General features: G+C 34.0%; 2 protein-coding genes across 2 annotated transcripts in view; both read right to left on the minus strand.

Moving 5' to 3' along the window:
• Nucleotides 1-8,580: 8,580 nt before the first annotated feature.
• LOC149792146 (uncharacterized) lies at nt 8,581-17,643 on the minus strand. Its single transcript, XM_089969352.1, has 4 exons — nt 17,513-17,643; nt 11,214-11,453; nt 10,695-10,785; nt 8,581-10,467 (listed from the first exon to the last, which is right to left on the minus strand). The coding sequence occupies exons 2-4, from the start codon at nt 11,398-11,400 to the stop codon at nt 9,858-9,860; spliced, it is 888 nt and encodes a 295-aa protein (XP_089825478.1). The 5' UTR covers nt 11,401-11,453; nt 17,513-17,643; the 3' UTR covers nt 8,581-9,857.
• A 2,054-nt stretch (nt 17,644-19,697) lies between these two features.
• The window catches only part of LOC149792147 (uncharacterized), a 49,202-nt gene continuing 46,309 nt past the window's right edge, over nt 19,698-22,590 (minus strand). Inside the window, exons 3-5 of the mRNA XM_089969534.1 lie at nt 22,037-22,144; nt 21,584-21,778; nt 19,698-19,798 (exon numbers count right to left, since the gene is read on the minus strand). Of these exons, the coding sequence (XP_089825660.1) occupies nt 19,698-19,798; nt 21,584-21,778; nt 22,037-22,144 (404 nt within the window). The remainder of the gene's footprint in view (nt 19,799-21,583; nt 21,779-22,036; nt 22,145-22,590) is intronic.

The raw sequence follows: 22,590 nt of genomic DNA on the forward strand, positions 1-22,590 counted from the left end.
ACCTTAGTGAAGAACCTGGAAGAAACATCTTCCAGATTTGACATGGAGATAAGCGCAGAGAAGACAAAGCTGATGACAAATAGTGGCAAACAAATCTCTCCCAAGATTAAAGTGAGAGGACATGAACTGGAAACAGTGAGCCAGTTCAGATATCTTGGTTCCATAATCACCGAAGAGGGATCAAGAGCAGAAATTATGTTAAGAGCAGCAAAAACAATGGCAGCTATGTTAAAGCTAAGACCCATCTGGAGAGACAAGAATATCTGTCTGAAAACTAAAATCAGACTATTGCGAGCTATAGTCATCTTAGTCTTTTTGCATTCATGTGAGGCCTGGACCCTGACAGAAGAATTACAACAAAGAATCCAGTCACTTGTATTAAGATGCTACAGAACGATCCTTGGCATTTCTTACATGAACCACATCACAAATGAAGAAGTGCGTAACACCATCAGGCGCGAAGTAGGCCAATATGAGGACCTCCTCACCACCGTCAAAAAGAGAAAGCTAAAATGGAATGGCCATGTCACTGGAGCCAACAGTCTATCCACAACAGTCCTGCAGGGCAGCGTCGAGGGTGGAAGAAGGAGAGGTAGACAGAGAAAAAAGTGGACTGACAACATCACAGAATGGACCAGGAAAAGTTTTGTGGAGACACAGGGATTGGGACATCGAGACAAGTGGAGGGAACTGGTCAGATGTTCAGCAGCACAGTGCCTCGACGACCACACTAGGTCATGAGACTGATGATGATCATGATGATGATTATTATTTCCGACAGAGTCAAGTGGGAGATAACTCTAATCACATGACGTATCTGCAACAGAGTTATCTTCCTTAAATAACGCTGAAATTTATAAAATCTTCACATTTTAGCGATGTAGAATACAAAAAAAGAAAGAAATTAAATAAAATAGTTAATGAATATAACGACATACCTACCGGAGATAGTTTATATCTAACAATAATGGAAAATCATTTATTGTTTATATTTTTTCAGAATGCAGACTTTTATTTTATTTTCCACGGAAGGTGTTGAAAACCTGTTAATATCAAAATATTTACCAGCTGCATATGTCGATCGAAAAATTATTTCTTCGCCAGTCTCTAAATTTGTGGATAAAACTGCTTTGACGCTCTTATCATTACACCCAGCGTTTCCAAATCTACAATTCTGATTTTGTGTGACAGCTCTGATATTGCAAAAATTATTATCTTTTTTATACCGTTAATGTGATCGATCACAAGACCATCTTTGAGCACCTGATGAAAAGTCTCGTATACAAACCTGTGACAGTAATAATTTTTTCCCAACACTAAACTTTAGATAACCGTGATTATTAACATAACCAACTGGCTTTTTAGTCGACAGCGTCTAATCACACCATCACAAAATGCTTCGTAGTTTGTTATTACAGGATATCGGATAAACTCTTGGTTTGAGGGGTTCTCCATTTTTATATAACAATATCATTTGTTTAAATCATAATTTGCCTAAATGATTACTTTGAGAACTTAGATAATTCTCTACATACTTTATATCCCTGTTACTGTCATTATTTTTTTAATCATAATGTCTTTTGAGCTCCCTGTATCTTTTACAACCACATTGTGCACACAACTGTGTTTTTCCTCTGACTCCAACACCACAACGCAGACACTGTATTTTTCCTAAACTCCCATTCCGAACGCTTTGCAAATGATACCCGCAGAATTCTTTTATACAATATTTATTATACTGATTCAATAATCCTATCATCAGCCACTTGCATGTATCTCTTACTTGTGTCATTGTATATATAATATTTCAATTTAAATGTTTGTCTTGATCATAATATGAACGAATTCGAGAGATTATCCAAGATCATGCCTATTAAAGATTAATTTAATCTTGACATAATGTATCCTGACTTGGCAAAAACAGATCTGGTTGATCCGGAAAATAAAATTTTGATTAATAAAATTCACGAAGCCAAGAAAGAATTTCGCACAGATGGCGCATCTCACGCATGGTCAACGTTCTAAATTATACGCCTTGACTCTGTCAAGGACTTTGTCATCGATGCTACGATAAACGACAAACGAGCGGCAACTAACATTAACTACCTTGACAATCGAGAATATTTTTTCAGACTAAAATTTGTTGTGCTAACAGAAACACATAATTTGACTATCCGTGACAAATATGACCCTTTCCATCATAATGAAAAAATTGCCATACTGAGTAAAAATTCCAAACCAGGAATGTTGACTGATATTGACAAACTGTATTATGAGCGAGTGTATCCTGTAACAGCAGTTATTTATGGAATGTATCCGATTACTGAAAAATCAAATGTTGATAATGTTAAGCCAATGACATTTTCAAAAATAAATTCTGTAGCTGAACGAGTAACATAGCATTTTACAAATGCGATGCGTGTAAACTGTCTGAGAGATCTACGACGTGAAAAAATAAACAAATGGGTTGATTCAGTCACGGATACCGGAGCTACAATAAACGATGTTGCTGAGTTAGAACAAATACTAAAATTCACAATAACTATAAATACAATAATAGAAGAAGTATTGTACGAATCGAAATATAAATCGATAATAGCTCCGACAAATATCGTTGATCATTATGCTAACGCTTGGACCAGCGCAGTCACAGTGTTTCCACGAGATCGAACAGTAATAGTTTACCCCTCAGAGAACTCTGCGAGAGGTATGTTTAATTTTATTAATGAAATAAGTAAAAACGATCCTGTATCAGAGTCTTTATTTAAAAGTTCAGATGATGAAAAATATGATCAATTTGTACGACTTAACGGCACAATATATCGTAAAGAATCTCTTCATGAAGAAATGAAAAATCTTACGCAGAAATTTTCAACAAAGAATACCGATGAGTTGCTGAATAACTGTTTCAACGTTCCGTCAGTTATAGATCACTTTGCAAGAGAGAAAAATTCGTGGAAGCCAACACGATTTGAACTTCTCGAAGACGTACAATTAAGTTTTTGTGAATACGGACACGGCGGATTGTGGAATACTAAATATGATTACAACGACGCTATTTCCGTTGATATGGTTGCGTGTTATCCAGGGCGTTTTCTTGGATTGGGGGTGTGTTCTGGATATTTTAAAAGATTTGACATCCCACACACGAGATGACAAGAGTATCGATAAATGGACCACTACCTGATTTTGATCTAATCGGATTCGCTCGTATTGTATAATACGAGTTTGCTAAAGGTCTTCATCCTATTTGTCATGTTTGGTTTGGTAGACACTTTTCAGAAAAACGTTTGACACCAATAGTTTTATTAAGAAATATGCTTGATTGTAAAATATTAATATCGTTGATTGTAAGCGAGGTAATTATATCATATCGGAAGCAGACCGAAGTTTGGTTACAAACACCTGATGATGATAAAACCGCAAAAGATCTCGGTAGAGGAATAATTGGCAAGCTTACTTAAGGTGGGGCATATGATTATAGACGACATTATGCACGATTAATTATGGGCGATGTGGAATATGATTTTATAATCGCCGATGCAACAATGAGAGATATATTTGTGAGTCGAGAAAAAGCCTATTCATCTGACGGAACACGGTTAGCTACAATTGTTGGTTATATGAGTGACGAATCGCCTCAGTATACTCATGTAAGATCCTCAATGCTTGCTTATGTTTCTATAAATTTATAATCGATGATAACTAGATTCCCTGACACTGCAATTAGAATTGCAACGGATTCATTTTATATAGGAAAAAATACTCAAAATTACTGACTAATGTTCAACCACTGATGCATCATGGTGTTCGTGGAGATTAAAAGAAGAAATGTTATATAATTATTCCGAATCCGCAGATTTTACGATTAAAGATATTTATTACAAGAATAATCAGATATCAGAATTATCGGCTGCGGCATCTGTATATGATCCAGTATCTAGACACCAGACTGTTTATCTAAACGGACCGGGTGGTTCTGGTAAGACGACTCGAGCGATCTAGTTATTGCGACAGAATTCAGATATGGTTGTTTTAACACCTACACACAGACTCGCAGGAGAAATGAAACAACGAGGGGTACAATCATGTACCTATCACTCGGTACAAGGGTGACGCATGGACTCCTGATCGAATGGGAGAGAAATACATTCCAAAGATTATCGTTTGGGATGAAATATGTACAGTGTCGTTAGAAACATTAAAAACATTTCTTGATTGGTTATTAGCAAAAGATACTGCTGTAATAATATGTGGCGATCACAGTCAACCACCACCTTTTGTTGGACCATCTCCACATGATTGGCTAAAATATTTTGTTGATTACTATGAAGAAATAACTGATGATCATAGAGCACATGATCCAGAATTAAGAGAAGTTAAAAGGTTAATCAGACTACAACCGAATACAATTCATTGTTAAGTAATGAGTGAAGTGATTTCAGAAACTTCAATGAACGACTTTCTGCAAACGTGCAGAACAAGTGATTTGATAGTTGCAAGTAGAAAGATAATTCGTGATACACTTCAACAGCGGTTGTTTCAGTTACATAAACAAACGTTTTCATAATTACTAGTGCCTCAGTGTTATCAACAAGCAAAAACGCGAGGGCAAAATATTGACGTTGATATACCAGGACAGACCGAGAAACAAAATCTTGTTTTAAATGATATTGTTTTAGTTGCTGTCAATATTGTTGAAGATGCTTTATAAATAAAAAAAATTCCGTGGACGCTAGGATACGCGAGGAAAATTCACTCATCTCAAGAGTTAACTATTTCTGATACGCGAGTTTGGATCGTCGATGATCGTATCAAATAGTCAAATTTAGTTTATCTCGCAGTGTCTCGAGTCAGAAGAATATCTCAGCTGCGGAGAATTGTCATAGACGTTACAGAAACCACTAGCGGTGTCCTCTATGAAAAATTTAGTTATAAACAGTGTGACCAAAAAAAAAACTCGACTTTGACCTTGATGTTGAATTTCTGATAACGCTGAAACAACAGCAGAATAATCATTGCGTAAGCTGTAACTGTATAATGTTGTGGCACTACTCGAGTAATAATCCAAGACAATTTACCGCACTTAGAAAAGATAGTAGTCTTGGTCATACACGCGAAAACACGATGTTTACTTGTCTTGAGTGTAATCGGCGTAGAAGTGCTAGTTAAGTGATCGTGGTGGTAATTGTGTACCTTCAGGAATCACCTGTAATTATTCACGTGTAAATCCAAGTTGAGAAGCACTTGAATCTGATCTGTATATTGCGGGTCTACCAGTAGATCTTGTTATACTAGATAACGTGTTCGTCGTAATACTCCAAATATGATCAGTCACTCTTTTTTAACACCTTCAAGTTCACCGGGTTCATATACATATCTTACAGTAACATTACCTAATACTGGCTGCTCTGAAAAACTACGTCGTTGTACTGGCATATGTTTATTTGTAATTGCATTAATTGGTTTCATGTTGGTTGTTCGAGTAATCTCATTATTTAACGCAGTTATCACTATTGGTAATCCTGGAACCCATTCTCGAGATCTAGTATCCTGAATTATTTCCTCCGCGTATTGTTATCCAAATAACCGCTCAGCAAGTGTTCGATTAAATCGTTCAACAATTGACTGATCACGATGAATTGCAGTCTGATTTTGTCATTATGTCATTATTTTCTCAACGATGATACTAGACCAAGAAATTCTTCGCCAGGATTAACCTGTAATAGTTGTGGACATCGTTGACCGCCTTGTGGTCCATATCCTCGTTGATAAATTAGTCCAAACGCTGAAGAAATTTCAGTCGCTGTTTTAGTTGATAATGGTTCTGCAATTTTATACCTACTTGCAACGTCAATGACAGATAACGCGTATTTGTATGTTATTTGACGTCTTCCAACTGTGATAATATTGTGTGATAAAAATAAGATATCTGCTAGATGAACTTCATTAGGAACACTAACATCGAAATGTGCGTACTGAATTCATTTCGATGGTGGTAGCTAATTTGCCATATTGCCTGTTGTGCTAACCACGCTGCGACGGCAGAGCGTGTGACATTTACTGCATCAGCAAGTTTACTAATTGCTGATCTACCTCTCCAGTATCCCCTTGAACTATAATAAATTGATTCCATTTATAATAATTGATTCATTAATTACCAGCCCCTAACGTCAGTTTACTTTTCATCGCGGTTCTTATCAACGAATTAGCTAATGATTCTCTGATATTTTGATTTTTATGGAATTTAGCGAACGAATCAACTTCTCATCTGCAATATGTCTATCTTGTAGGTTTTTATTTTTATAAGCCACATCATGAACGTGACATGCTTTATCAATGGTTTTGGTTGATCTTGATTGTCAAATCTGATATCAAGTCGAGTACCAGGACCACAATAATTATATCCTGGTAGATGATTTTCTTCAGGGTATTTAGCCCAGGGAGTGCCTGAGAACTTTGACATTAATGTAACGATATCGGCATTGTCTTTACGTTGAATTCTGGGCAAGAACGACAATTTCTTCCTGTTGCATATTGCACATCTTCCACTGTATACTATTCTTTTATTTTTTGTTGTAACAGTGGATAGATCATTAGTTGGAGTTTTAGCTCTACAACGTAAACAATATAAATTCATATTATTTATAATATGGATATAATTGACTTCTCAGCGACAAAAAAGAAAGAAAAAAAGAGCCAGTTAAACACCATCCAGCGCTACCAAATTCAATCAGAATGATACTAATAGGTCCGTCTGGATAGGGTAAGACGCAATTCCTACTTAATCTGATAATGAGATGGTCAAAGTGGGATAAGTTGTATTTGGTAGCACCATCAGCTGACGATCAGAGATAATATGATGTGCTTAAAGATTTTAATGAAAACGCAAGATTATTAGATGAGCGCGTTGATAAAGTCATTGAATTTATAACCGATATTGATGAAGCGCCGAGTGTTGATGATTTAGACGGATTTATTAATAATTTAGTTGCATACGATGATGTGATGCTGGACAAACAATCAAATCCAGCTAGAATATTTTTTCTCGAAGAAGACATAAAAACACTGATGTGATTTATGTTACTCAGCGATACACACAAATACCAAAAGTAATTCAGTGATAACTGTAATATTTTAGTTGTGTTTAATGGAGTCGATAAGCAAACGTTGCGAAATATTCATCAAACTTGGTGTGGCAGTGACATGGAAATAATTAAATTTTAAAACTTCTTTTAACGAGCACAGTCAACCCCACATGGATTTATAACAACACATTCACATGATCCCCGAATGAGATATCGTGTGAATCTTGATAAAATATTTCGATAATAGCAGCAGAGAAGGCGCGACCTCATATGAGTTTCCAGTAGAAAAAGAACAAAATAAAATGAACTAAAACCCAAGAGGGACTCTTGGAGAGCGACTCTTGGAGAGAATCCTCAGTGTGGTTAGTTATTTTGATTTTTAAAGTATTTTACGTCATTTTAATTTTTTTAGGAAGGCTTATTTCGGTATTTGGACCCTTCTAAAAGTGGTCTGTTCACCCTCTCTGCTGTTCCGAGGAAGTAAGTAAAACGCTAGACACATAATTGATTGATACATCAAAGTCCTCAAATGGTACGTGTCAGAAATGATAGAACAAAAACTGTCTTTAGTGTAGACCTTCGCCAATTGAAAACTATCTCTGTTTTTGATACGTAACAGATGTCAGACATGGATGGCTTATTTCCGAAATTGCCGAGGCACCTTTTTAATAAATATCACTAATGAATATGGACAGGTGGCCATCGTCGATAATATTCGCAACTTTATTGCATTAGAAACCTCTACAGGTCTAAATCAGTTTTAAATTACGGCTTTTGATTCGGTCAACGCCGGTGCGTAATGAGTCTGCTTATGCGCAAATTGTCGAAATAATAATAATAATAATAATAATAATAATAATAACAATAATAATAATACTTAGTGCTCCTAATGGAAAGTTTATCAGAGCACCGGTCCTAAATTTTCCGGAGCCTAATATATATTACGTATTGAGAATTGAAGCGTCCGACACGGAAATAGGAACTACATGTAAGTGAGTATCCATAAATTATGACCAGTAAGTAACCAGAAAACAGTCATCATCCTTAATTTGGCAAGAAGAGAGAGATTTCGTCGTATGGCTGTGATTGTTTAAAAACCAGCTCATGTAATCCATCAACATCCATCATTTAAAAAATACGTACATCATATACATTTTCGTTAAGAGTTCCTGTTATAACACGGAGTAGACAGCATCAAGATGACGCTTGTAAAATGCAAGCGAACATATGCGCACAATCGGGACCACTTCAACATCTAGTGGCAGTTCGTATTATACAATTCAAACTGATCAGTTACAAAAGTAAGGTCAATAAATCTGGCCTTTTTAGTAAGGGTAATCCGTTATTGGGAGCTACTTCCGGTGGTCAGGTACAATACCAGTGTTGTCTACGGGTACTAGAAATTAAATTTTCCTATATGTGTCGTGAAACATCCTAATTAATGACTTAAGTGACAATAAATTTGATCTTGATATGAATTTTCGGCTAAAGACAACACGCAAGTATTGTGAACAACTGCAGATGCAAATGCATATATATATAATGTAAATTGCAGATTTAGTAATGTGGAGACCAACTGACTGCATAATTATAAAGTTGACACGGGACAATGACTTTATACAAAACATGGTACGAACAATTCAATTGTTGTATAAAAAAGTTGTCACAACGGGATTATAGCTTAATCTTCAAGTCGAATGCAATTATAAAACTGACAAAGAGGACAAGCTACTGTCACTACCATAGTATGTGTATAAAACAAACTTTAATTTAGATACCATGGTTTACTGTGATCATTATGATCAATGGCTCATATCAGATGCATAGGATTAAAGTGTCCGCCAAGATCAAACCTTGGTATTGTAGGGATGCAGAATTTGTAGATACACAAAATGGACAGCATTATACTATAAGTGGTATTTACTATTGTTCTTGAATACTGCTATGCTGCAAATCAGTGTTATTATTTGTTGATTATGTATGACTCAAATGTTTGAAACCCATTTGCCATCTTTTTAAATCTAACAAATCATGGGGAATTGATTTCCATTGTATTAGTAATTTCAATGCATTCTACATGTTTAAATTATTGAGAGAATAATATAACTTTAACAATTAGATGTATTGAGCATAATGACTGGACGAAGTTTACATAAACAAAGTTGTGAAATGAGAATATATCTTCATTAAGATACATATCCACAATATGTGTGCACGAATCATGTCAAGTTTTCGTACATGCACAAACATTAATATCCTTGGATTAACTTTTAATTCTACTGAATTTTTATTTAATGTATATGTCATTATAAATTACGTAACTGCAATTATTTATTTAAAATAATATTTTTAACATATTTTCTGAAGAAAAAAGTTATGAATAGGTACAGTATATTTTTTCAAATCGAAATTATTTCAGCATTCCTACCAGAGGATAAGTTAATAATATCTGTTTTACAAAACATGAACATACAAGCTCAGTCATGCAAACACATCAGGAACTAAAAAATATCATAATTGCTACTTTCGCAATCTATTTCAGCAGACATATAAAAAAGAGATAATTAAAAAATTATGTGTGCGAAAGTCTGCAACTGTACGTTTAACACCTGAGTGAAAGAAAAGCACTAAAAAGCATCCTGTATTACATATCTAAATAACAACAATTTCCTTGCAGACTAGAACCAGTAACGAGATTACACAGTAGGTATTTGCACATACGTTATTATTCAGGTGGGGAAGTCAGTTCATTGTAAGTAAAAATCTTGCTCATTTGAGGCGGTCATACGTTGAATCAACGGTAGGCTTACTCATGAAGGTTGTATCATAATTTGAACTTTCAGGACGATTGAACTTTGCCTTTTCGTTTCCATTTCCTTCATCTGTTCCAAACACTTCGTGATGAAAATTTGCCTTGTCATACACATTAAGGGTAAGCTCCTCATGAACTTTTGGATGGTCAAAGTTAGCTATGTTATACACATTTTCCACAAATTCGTTCGTTCCTGACTGCATAAAAGTGATGTCGTACTCGTCTGTTTCGCTATCCTTCAGTTTGTTGGTTCTTCTGTTTGCCTCCTGAGGTTCATGAACTATGCTGTATAAATCAGTGTTTTCTTTATCATCAGGCATTTGCGATATGTTAAACTGATCATCCATTGAGTTTCGACTCTTCTTTTTGGCCTTTAGGGGCTTAGCATACATCACAGGCTCTTCAAACTGTGCATTGGATATATGCTGGGACGTCGTGATCTGCGCCTCCAAAGTAAACATGTCTTCGGCATGAGTATCATATGACGGATTCGTATGTGGCTGGACTTTGACTGTTGGTTTATTGCTGACAGTACATTTTAAGATAGTGTTGTGACACTTCTTGCCCCTACAACAATTTGGACGTCATTCTTAAATAATTCGGAATACAAAATGCAGATTAAAATATTCAAAAATATTAAGTTAACGTTTCGTTCAGAGGTAATGGTGTTATGTAAAAATAAAAATGAATCTTCTATATAAGCATTGAGCCCTTTATTCATCCACCGGTTATTAATTAGCCTAAGCACAAATTTAAATAATTTGTATATACAATGTAAAAGAATGTATTCTTACCTCCGTCTTCTTAATAACATGATGATCACGACAGCGACGATGATAATGACGACTAAAGAACCCAGCGTACCTCCAAGAATTGGCCATATTCCTCCAATTCATAGAAAAGATATGAAAATGGAAAAAGCATACACAGCAGCAAATTTGACATTTGTGCTGACACACTCAACAAACATGCACATATTATATATATATATATATATATATATATATATATAATACAATTTATTGCATTTCTCTTATACATATGCATTTGAACCAAAACAAAAAGATAAACCAGTGTCTTAAACGAAGTTTCAATGGATTTATTGTTACCTATTCACTGGCAGACTACATTCAGAGTTTAAAATACGCAAGAGTGTTAGAGCTTACCTTACTGGAATTTATTTTGCATTTGAGTCATGGTGTTCCGATAAACGTACACACATTTTTATCACACTTGTATATTTAATGAAAATTCCATACTGAAAGTTATACATTTTCATCACTTTATTGGATAAAGAAAGAAGTATAATCTACCTGGCTCACTGTTGGTGTTGCTGCTTGGTGAATTAGACAGATTGGCATACGAAGAGTCCCAAAGTTTTGTGGATAAAGTAGTGGTTTGTTTTGTAATGGAGGTGGTACGACCTACTTTGTACATTGTTTGAGATGGAGATATTGGGGCGGTAGTATCTTTTATTTGTCCTGCTCTCGATGTTGCCATATCTTTTGTGGATTCTTCATTGGATACAATAGTAGATCCTGTACCCGTTTGAACTGCATGGATGATAATGTCAGTTTAGCACATTTGCCATTACTCTATGAATCGAATGTATCTTACAACAAAATGTATATATTATGTTTCCTTTAATCATTAACATTATTCATCTATCAAACAATGCTTATCATGCTCAAAAGCTGTGTGAATTAATATTTCATTTTACAAAATACGTTTTAACACGTGACCTATTGGCACATACATTGCCAATTATATAGTTCAATATATGGATTTTCGATGTCAAAATGTGATGACCGGACTTAATTCTCACTGTTTGTACTTTTGACGCGGTGATGATGCTCTATTTAGTCATTTGTGTAGTAATACTTATGTCCTATAAAATTGGTTTATCTTTAAATTAAATGTGATGATCTGAGTTAAATAATATGTAGTATAAATGTTCATCTTGTCTTGTTTTTGTTATTTTCAAAACATGAATACTTTGGTACATGATGTTGATGAAAGTATGGTTTGTTTCCTCTTTGGTCTAGGTAACAAGTTTTTAAAATTAAAATTAAGGTGATTGGTGTATGAACCGAGATTAATAGCATCCATATTATATAGCTTCGTTCGATGCAAAGAATCTCGCTCCTTGATACAATCTTGCTCAATAAGTTTAACTGATTATTGATGTTTATTGATGTTATTGTCAATACAGCTGTTGTATTGTAAAGCCAGATTTGAACCGGAAATAATGAATCATTGTATGGTAGTCAGTTCTTGACATACTATTGTTCACAGAAGTTTAGATGTAAATTTTCATCTGTTTTCCTATTTATTTATCTTCGTTCTCTGCGTCACGCGTTCGTTTTGCTTTTTTGGGACATAAAAACAATAATGTAATAATTCCATATAGGTATTTTAGATAAGTTGCGTACTAATAAACATGATGATTACCTTAATGATGTACCATGTCGATATGTCGTTAAGTCAACATCATTGTATCACTTGTTAAGGGACAGTACATTAAACAACATAATTATTTTCCTTAGTGTTAGTTGTTATTTTAATTGCTATTTGTTATATACGTTTCTGTTTTGATACATTTTCTATCTAATTCAAAGTTAGATAAAATCAATAGGCGAGTCTAAAAATGCCTGTTTGCTTATCTAGTGTGGCAAACGAGATCATTCTTCACGCTATTCTATATCGAATAAATGCATTTATTTTACATATAAGTCAATCATGATTTTAAAAATGATGGTTTTGTTTTGGATGGTATTATAGATAAATCTTATATAGGAAATATCTTGTCCGAAAATATTGGGAAGTTTATGCTTTAGTTACCATATTTGTTATTTAATTACATAGTACACCAGTTTATAATCCTATATCTTACGATTACCTTTCAAAATCCTAACATTTAATCTTCGTTGAAACGGCTTCACAGTTTCATCAGGATATTGCTTCCTCTGCAGTCGCCTCATTAACTTTTCAGGCAATTTATTTTTTATTGTTGACTTGTGATATTTAGAGTTTTACTTTTTGATACTCTTGTAATTATGTCAAAGTCATATATAATACAAGTTGATGCAGCTTCAAGAGTAAGGGCACCATTCTAATTATATATGTTACAAACAGCTATTTTATATAATCACAAAAGTAACAAATTCAATTCCTATATATTTCATTCAATTAAATAACCATTTTAGCTCATGGAATTGGAAATGATGCGGACAAACAATTTTTGTTCTTTATCCTAGTTTTCACTGACTATCACCTCGGAGACTTTTCCAGTGCAAAATCAAACATTATATCCCGAGGCAGACCACAAGGACGCAATGGACGATAATCTGTTAACATCTTGATATACAATTTCATTCCAAATGTAGGTAGACTACAGTCATTCTATACTAAAAGGTTTTATTATAAATTGCTTGTGTATATGGGTGCTTCTTCCTAAAAATGGTATGATATACATAAAGCAAAAGAAAAATCCACATACACTGAAGACTTTGCGGATCTTTCAAATTTTATAATTCCATTGCTTATTAAAACCATTAACATGTTAGTAGTTGAATAACTTTGTATCTATATAGCTGAAAGTACTTCTTGAAACAGGTGCAAGGTGATTTCCTAACAATTTTTAAGATGTGGAACTATACAATATTTTCAAATTTAGTTTGGTTATGACCACGGAAATATTTATATGTTTTGTACAGAAGTTTCTTTCCTTCAGGGATACCAATACGACCGACTTTCATGGTCATGTGCTTCGAGGTTAAAATTATAATGATGCATAACATAAAAGCATTTCATCCTCAGCATGTGATGATAGTTTTGTTTTCTCTATGCAGAAATTTAATTTTAAATTTGGATGTAAAAGTAAAGAATAATATCAACTTCCTATATACGAGATGCATATATTTCTGTTTTTGAATGTAAGAATAAACGCTTTCATCAAGGCACTTGTCACCCTCAGGAGTAATGGTCGAATATAATTACCTTGGACAGACTATTCATGTTCGATATCCTTCTAATTTCTAAATTAGTGCACGGGTGCATAATCATTATCTGATCATAAACATGATTTGGATTGATCAAAATGTGAAAGCTGCCAGATATATGTGGTGTACTAGTTTCTACAAAGTTCATTTCGAATGTTTCTATGAGTAGATATATGAAAGTATTACAAATTGCTGCATGTTCTACCTGTATGACTATGCCACATTCATCAATTGTGTTCAGTGATTAAGGACTTTATGAAAATCATATGTATTTCAAAGTAATTGACCAAAGCAATCATTTATTTTAAAGTGTATTATCAGAAAGTCAACAACATTTCCTAACGGTAAGCACATTGCAACTAAAGGCTCAAATAGGTTCTCTTTCATTGGTAAAAATACAGAAAGAATGAAAACAAAGTTTTCTTCCATGTCACGCGTACACAAAGCCAAATATGCAAGTTGCATTAAGTCGTAATTGTACATTAGCTACTCTCTACATTTCAATACATGTTTTGGCGGATATCAATATTCGCGTATATTCTAATACAATATTATGTTTGGCAATTGTTTATATGAATTTCTTTATGTAAAATTTGTATATAATTTTGTATATAGATGTCATGTGGTCAAAGTTAAAGATGCAAATGATATGTATTCTTTAAATAAGTATCGTAAACAGCAAAACGTCTTTGTGTAAATTGCTTCAAATAAAATGCTATAATTTTTTAGTCATTACACAGTCCTAATTATCCACACCATAATTATTTTTTGTAATAATCACTGTCATTAGTATCTTCATTTCATAATGTTAGATATTTTCATTAAATCAGTTTGTGCACGGAACAAAGACAATAAAATGGTTGCTCTTATTATGGAACAATTGATTTTACTGCATAATTATGTGATCTAGAAACATATTTTATTCTGGATTTGTATAGGGTTGTAGACATTTGGGGATTATGAACATTCTGCACACGTCAAGAACAACTTTCTTTCAGGTGGTAATCAACTGTAGATCCATTTTGTTTAATCCCATTTTGTATTGTTTATGGCTCACCATTTGTGTTTGGTCAATTCTGTACGTGACAAACAAGTTTAAATTCTTACTGTAGAAGTACCTACCTATATATAATGAAATACTACACTAAGTTCATTAACATATGAGCGAATTCATGCATCAGCAAAAGTCATTATCGACAAGGTCACACAAACTCAATCTTATAAGTATATGATTTCATAGCATTATGATTTCTGTTATTATCGCATTTTTATAGACATTAAATTAAATGTAATGAACGACCTCGAATGAAGGCTATAAATGTGTAACCTTCCAGTATAGAATTTCTAACTCTTACATGTACTGATTACGTATTGAATAGCCTAATCAAATCACTGATATATTTTCCGTCCTAAGATATATTTTATTGTTGGTAGCGCTACATAATTTATGTTACGTAGTTGTTATCGATTCCGTTTTTAGTTCAAAGGGCATTCCTTTACGTATTTTCCTTGATCTTTATTTCTGCAGTGAACAATATTGCTTTTATTCAACTGTAATCAGCGACAAAGATAAAATACAGTTCTGAATAAGTTAAACTTTTGACTTTCCTGCATGATAACAAAACACAAGTATGGTTTCTCGTTTCCAAAAAGGTCACTTGCACTAAACCTTATCGTCATTACATTCAAACTGAACCGTTTTAAAATAAATGATAAAGGAAATATAGTTTATGGTGAGGTTCCCATATTTTGTGTCCAAGTTAGAACCTAACGTACGTAAGGTAGTATGGTTCACATTAATCAATGCACCGCATAACTAAATTCTGATGCGAAATGGAGGAAATATGTAAGAAACCTAGCATAGTGATACATTTTACTAAGTTCAGGCAATACAATACGGTGTTCTTGACTAAAGGTGCCTGAGGTACAGAGTAACCTTTAATAACATAGCTACTCCAATACAAAATGAAAATCCATAGCATTTATAGCATTTGGAATGAAATCCAAACTAATCGTAAATATCATATTGTTATGTATATTTAATTTGATTGTTTATTAGTTTTTAAAAACATTATTTCAGTACATGCTGTCGTCATGTAACATTGTCTGTTGGACTTGACCTTGTGCAAATCTGAGATCATTTCTGCTTGATCTGTTTGATTTTTTTAAATTTCGTTTGACGTCAACAACTAAGCCAACGTATTTTCTATGTTTTATTTAGGACATTAAATTATTAGGACTTATGTCTGTAATTTTTAGATTTTTTGGATTTAATTCGCAACACCATAACATTTATTCTCATTTTTTCTTTATATTCTAGGGAAATAAATACATTTGTTAAATGTTCCAACACTTGTTGTATTTCACTCTTTTATGTTACCTTTTTAAGAGAATAGACTCGTAACAATATCAAAAGTCCAAAATTATAGAATGATCAAACTGAATTTCAACAGTCGTCGGTGTCCTGCTATACATACATGCACACAATGTCATCGTTATCTGTTTGGAAAGAATGTGCTTTCAGTTAAGGCACGATGCTGAAGAGTTAATGATAAGTTAGTAAAACAGATCAACCAGACGCAGTCTGTTATGAAACATTATTGACAAATTCTAGGCATAGAAAGTGAGTGTACGTATTGAATTGGTCATGTCATCTAGTAAAGATAATGATATTACTGTTCAAGGAAGGGCTCTGGAAAGTTAGTTCATATTTATGTTTGGGACGCTAACATGTTGTATAGCAAACATTCTTATATATAAAAATTGCTTTCGACTACATACATACTTTATTTCTCTTTGCACTAGGACAACATTTTGTTATCTATGTTTGAATTTGTATTGTGTGCTTAACCTTTATCGATTGCAAATAGGGCTTTGGTGTGTAGCTGCGTTTTGCTTTGTTATTTTTGGATAAATGGGCTGTTTTTTGATATTTGAGTTTAAGCTCTACTTTCTTATAAAATTTTCAAATGCAATGTAAGCAATCTTATGACCTACATCTTAGTAATTTTGTTTTATGTTTGGTTTTGTATAAGGTTGCTGTCAACAAAAGTATTAATTTCTTCTATATGTTCAGCCTGTGGAATAATTGAATGCTCTGTTCAGATTAGATTTGAGAGGAATCATTTGTTTTAAACTTATCACTGGAATTACAAAGTGCTCGGTGATGTTCTGGACAAAATCATTATTTTGGGATTATTGTGTATTCCTTCAAAGATATTATGGATTACATAATTGTGCAACATTAAGACTGTTGGAACATGAACCTATTCAAGGTTATTGGTACATCAGTACCTTCAATATAGGTACGCTCGATACTTTTGGATTTGTGATAGGATATTTATGATTATTTGGGATTTAATACCTAATACCATGGGTTTCTTTACATTATCACTTCGTAACTTTCAAAAACATAAGTTTGTTGATTTTAATAAACTTGTTAGATTTTGCCTCTTTCTATTACTTTACTGTTAGTTTAAGACCACCGAGTCCTACCAATATTAACATTATATATACGAATTATTCATACGCGATATATTGATACTAACTGCTATCATATGCAATGCCTTGTTAGCCATAAACAAATTATGCATAATATTGTTAGAACTTACAATATGCTGAGGACTGTGTCCTTGTATAATCAATTGATACATTTTCGTTTAGCTTGACAGCGGGTGACGTAACCGTGGTTTCATTGATACTAACATCTGCGTTACCAGTGGCATTTACTGCATCTATAGGATAATATAAGTATAGGTTACTGCATTTGTACGAGAAAATATGAACGTGGTTTGTTCCGGATGGATCATGTACGCCCTCTGGGAATACAGTATCCATCCGAGAAAACGAGATCATCGTTTCCCATACAAACGCAGTAACCTTTTTATTGTACACTCATTTTCCTATTATACCTAAGACTTAATTATAAAGGAATACACGACAAGAATCAAAGTAATTGAATCAATGCTGGATTTGAAAATAAATCCACAACCGTAGAATCATCAATACACACTAACAATATTAATGCGCACATAACTCGACATACTTAAAATTGAAATCTAGAGCCAGATTGTGAATGAACGTGCATGGATTTTGTTTCATTGTTGCTCCAGCTAAATTCTGCTTTAATGATTATGATGGTCTGGATTTCTGGGTCATTTCAGTGCCCTAAGAAGAATGGGTTACATCTGGAAATGTACTCGATATTCCAGTACAGTTTTAGTGTGTATCGGGTTTAGCAGAGCATGCCGGTCAGATTTGTAAAACAAAGAAAATACATTTTCAAGAACGTTAAAATCCATAAATGGAAGTATAATTTGTATCATTCAGCTAAAGAAAACATGTTTATGCCCTGTCACTTGCATCTCACTGTTAAAAACGCCCCAGCTATGACATGTATCTTACAGTTCGTCTTCTATCACTAGCTTAACATTGCTTCAGAAGAGTTACACGGGAAAATTGAATAGCAGCTGATGAGTGGCAGTCCCTGTACCCAGCAAAAATAATACTTTTTCGTTGGCTTGGCTTAATGGTTTGGAGGCGCGTAGTTTCCTACCTAAACCTTCAGTTGCATTTTCTATGTTATATTTAGAGAGACTTGTAAAATTGTGCGTCTCTGATAGATATGCTATAGTTTTTTTTTAGCTCAATGTGCTTTTCTATTCTAAATCTTTATAAATATTACATAGCACAAGTCATAGTATGAACCATTGTATTTGCGGAAAGATAAGAATATTCTGCTAAATAACTGTTTCAATGATAAGTATGGTATTTTCATTTACTGAATCTATCACGTTTGTTGTTGACATTGCGAATATTACGTTCATTTGTTTGCCTGTTTGCTTGTTTGAAAGTTTCGTTTCCGACATAGTGAAATCGTCCAAATCGTTAATTATTATCATCTATTCTTTGTAAAAGGCGAAACAGCTGCTTTATTTCATCCGTTATTCAACTCTAATACACTAAACCCAAAAGGTCTACTACATGAGTGAACATGGTTTGTTTTCAAAGTAGTTCCTAATACCTATACTATTTTAGGCACGTGCACGTGCGTGCATTATCAAATTGTTTACTATCGTAAAAATCTACACGATTCTGACAATGTAAAGTTAAGAGAAAAGAAAGAAGTATATGATAAATGTTCTGATTATCCTAATTACTTGCACAGACGAACACATTTCATAATGTGCGAGGTATCTCTTGTGTTTTTCCGACTTATCGGTTTATATTTTTATCTATCATATAAATCGACAAAGTTTTAAAAATCGTTATTAAACCTTCTTTATGTTAGACAGAAAAAATAATACAAAGAATACAATCAAAAGTTTGTACTACTACATTATTTTATGATTTGTTTGTATTGCTATAAAAAAGCTACTTTTCGTAATTTTCGCATGTTGTTATTTTCAAACAGAGGGGCCCCGAGTGGCCGAGTGATCTAAAGCGTTCACCGTTCCAGATCACTGCCATCTCACCTCTGCGTGGGTTCGAGCCCAAGGCTCGGCTAGCGTGGGTACGTGGGAAAGCTTGCCAGTAGCTTCTCGTGGGTCGGTGGTTCTTCCCTGGGTTTTCCAGGGTTCTTCCTCCACCAGTTATACTGGCCGCCATGTATAGCCTATGTTGTGCTGAAAAATGGCGTTAAACTCTAGAACAACAACAACAATTTTCAAGCAGTTTAATCTCTTATTAATCCTGTATACTCAGCTTACCTTAGATACGCTTATTATGCAATTATGACAGTTACATGTGGCACATTTACTTTCTGTTTCATTCTCTTTCTCTCTTGAAATTGAATTACTACTTGCCGAAAATGCAATATGCTTTAAGGTGGCGATCAGTATTCACACATGATCCAAATACAAGATCTTCGCACCAATAACCACATTCGTGTTGTTCATCTAGTTAGAAAAGAAAAAATAAACTATATATATCTTTTCCGAGCACAACACCAACAGCTAATTATAGAAAATAAACTATGACATGCGATTTGAAGATAGGGCATATAATGATAGAAACCACACATTCCTGAAAATATATCATTCTTGAAACGAAACAGGAATTATTTTATTTGATCTGTTAAGTGCAAAAAATTGTATCCCAAGCGAGTGTGTCTATATTCGTATGTGTACCACTCTCGGTTAATCTATCATTACATTGCTGATTATGTAGGTTCGATTTAATGCAACGATAATTCAATATTTATTTTTTGCAGCTCCTATGTGACTTTTTGTTTTACAATCCACCAGTGTCATATCGTGATTAAATGAAAAAGATAATAGTCTTGACCATTTTACAGATTCTGTTTTATGCGATTGGTATTTGAATGATTTCAAAAACGAAGCCAAATTTTCATGTAACAAGTACTATATGGATGGTACTTGGATGGATGCAAATAATTATTTACTGCTTTTTCATTTAAGTTCGCATTCCTGCAATCGTCGTAATTAACTTTCTTTCTGCTTATGTAATCGGATGGTATTGCGTACAACAGAGGTGGGACTGCTCCAGTGGCCTAAGGTTTAGAGCGTCTGCCTTGGATGCGGGAGGACGCGGGTTCGAACTCAGGTCGAGTCATACCAAAGACTTATACAAGTGGTACTGACAATTTGCCTGTTTAAAGTTCGATATTATACTTTCTTTAAAGTTAGGACTGGTTGATCTGGTGTCAGGATCATGTGACTGGGTGGTACCTAATGCAACATATCTGCGACAGTATGCCCCAGTGCTAGACATTACTATAAACTGCCACACTGCAGACATCGTACTGATATGGCTCAACTTTAAGCTCCGTTAAAAATCCAACTGACACACACAGACACACACACACACAAATCGAGGTAATTGATAAGTATCAATTACCTCGATTTTGTATGTATGTGAGTTGGATACAAAGCATAGGTCATGTTGTGACAAACGAAGTAAGTTCGTTGTTGATACAAAATATAGTAAATAGTATCTCAAAGTGATGAGATAAAGACAAATAACGCCTGTCAATTAACACTATTAAAATTGGATAAAAAGATATGGAATCAAGTCATATTCTACGATTAATAAGTCAAAGTAATTTAGAATAAATAATTGCGTACAAAATTTAAAATTTCTCGAACGTGGGATACGAATTACAAACACACAAGAGACTTTTACTATCGTATCATTACAAACATAAGTACACAAACGGCAACATAGAACCAACAGTTACTCCAGCTACCAAAGATTTTGCTACTACGTCTCTACTTCTATTGTCTCTATGACTAAAGCTACTACTGTTATTACTGTGATAACTATTAGTGTAAGCATTGTAAAATCTAGTAATGCAAAATATAACGTCGACGATAAAAGGATGACTTGTGCTCCAGCCACTGCAACTACTGACACACTTTCTCCAATATTTACTATCTCCATTGATGCATTTGTAGCGGATCTAGCTACTACTACTACTATTAATACTACTATTACAAACACCAATCATCCAGGTCCTATAACTACTGATATGTTATTACCATAGCTGCTACTGCCATTACCTATTTATATTCTAACAATTCTGCAATTACATCTACCTCTACTGACATTACTACCACTTACAATGAAGCGGAGGCAAATACGCATATTATTAGTAACAAAACGTATGATAAATACAACATAATACACTATATCAATCAATTGGTCAAGTGCAAATAACTTACTTTCTTCCGATATAGACCTAAACCATCTGATATCAGCCATCCAGTAGAATGTGGATTCAAGTCTCCGAGCCTTCAAATTTAACTGAAACTCAGTATCGTTGACAAAAGGGAGATGCCCGTGTGCCATACAATGATCCCGAGCGTCTATCCAGGTAACATAGTAGTTCAATGCATGAGCCACTCGATTAGATGAATCTGAAACCGGTAATGTTCAATTAAAAAAAAAAGTTTATTGCCGCACTGTTACCCTTGTTTAGAAAAACTCATTTTTCATTTTAACAAACTGTATAAAGTCAATGACAACAGTTTTATCTCTTTGTAGCATCGTCAGTTTATAAACTCTAAATTGAAACTTGCTTTTATCCCCACTGATCCAGTAAAGATGCAAATTCTTTAATGCGCGATATAGGTGTTGTTACACATGCTGATGCTATATCAAACACATAATATTACCTGAAATACATACAAATGGCTGGTGCGACATGCAATCCATGCATTCATATATAATAGATCCGCTCTTATATGACAAGCTCCCACAACAAAATCCCGGGTATGGTAACTCTGAAACAGAAACAGAGCAATAAAGCATTTATTGTGGCCAGTAGCAACTGACAAATGGACGTTTTCTTGAAGTAAAAGAAGTAAACGTACGCGCCAACGTAAATGGTCATATAACGGTAAGTATTTAAATTTGATAATCTAGTTACAGAAAACTACACGGAATGTTTACCAGAGCCATTGTCTTCTTTCTTAAATAGGATTTAAACCTTGTTTTTCTCGATCGTTGTTGTTTGATAGTTATTGTATTGCTTTAATTAAAACGGAGCAGTTTCATGTCAGTTCCAAACTCTTTCATATGATCATAAATAATGTGCGTTGTTTCTGTTATTCCAAGCTTTATAGTGTTTCAACTTCCGTGCTTGCACAGGTTCAGTGGGCAAGCAAACGATATTAGCAACGTTTATACATGTCATTTTGCCTAGCAAGTAAAAAACGCACTATGTAAA

The sequence above is a fragment of the Sinohyriopsis cumingii genome, chromosome 9, assembly GCF_028554795.1.
Source record: "Sinohyriopsis cumingii isolate HCF-2022 chromosome 9, ASM2855479v2, whole genome shotgun sequence".
Classification (NCBI taxonomy): Eukaryota; Metazoa; Mollusca; class Bivalvia; order Unionida; family Unionidae; genus Sinohyriopsis; species Sinohyriopsis cumingii.

Coding starts and splice junctions, on each gene's coding strand:
- LOC149792146 (XM_089969352.1), bottom strand. CDS start 11,400: ATGGCAACATCGAGAGCAGGACAAATAAAAGATACTACCGCCCCAATA. Junction 10,786..11,213: donor CAACACCAACAGTGAGCCAG/GTAGATTATACT, acceptor TATGAATTGGAG/GAATATGGCCAATTCTTGGA. Junction 10,468..10,694: donor ATGTTATTAAGAAGACGGAG/GTAAGAATACAT, acceptor AAATTGTTGTAG/GGGCAAGAAGTGTCACAACA.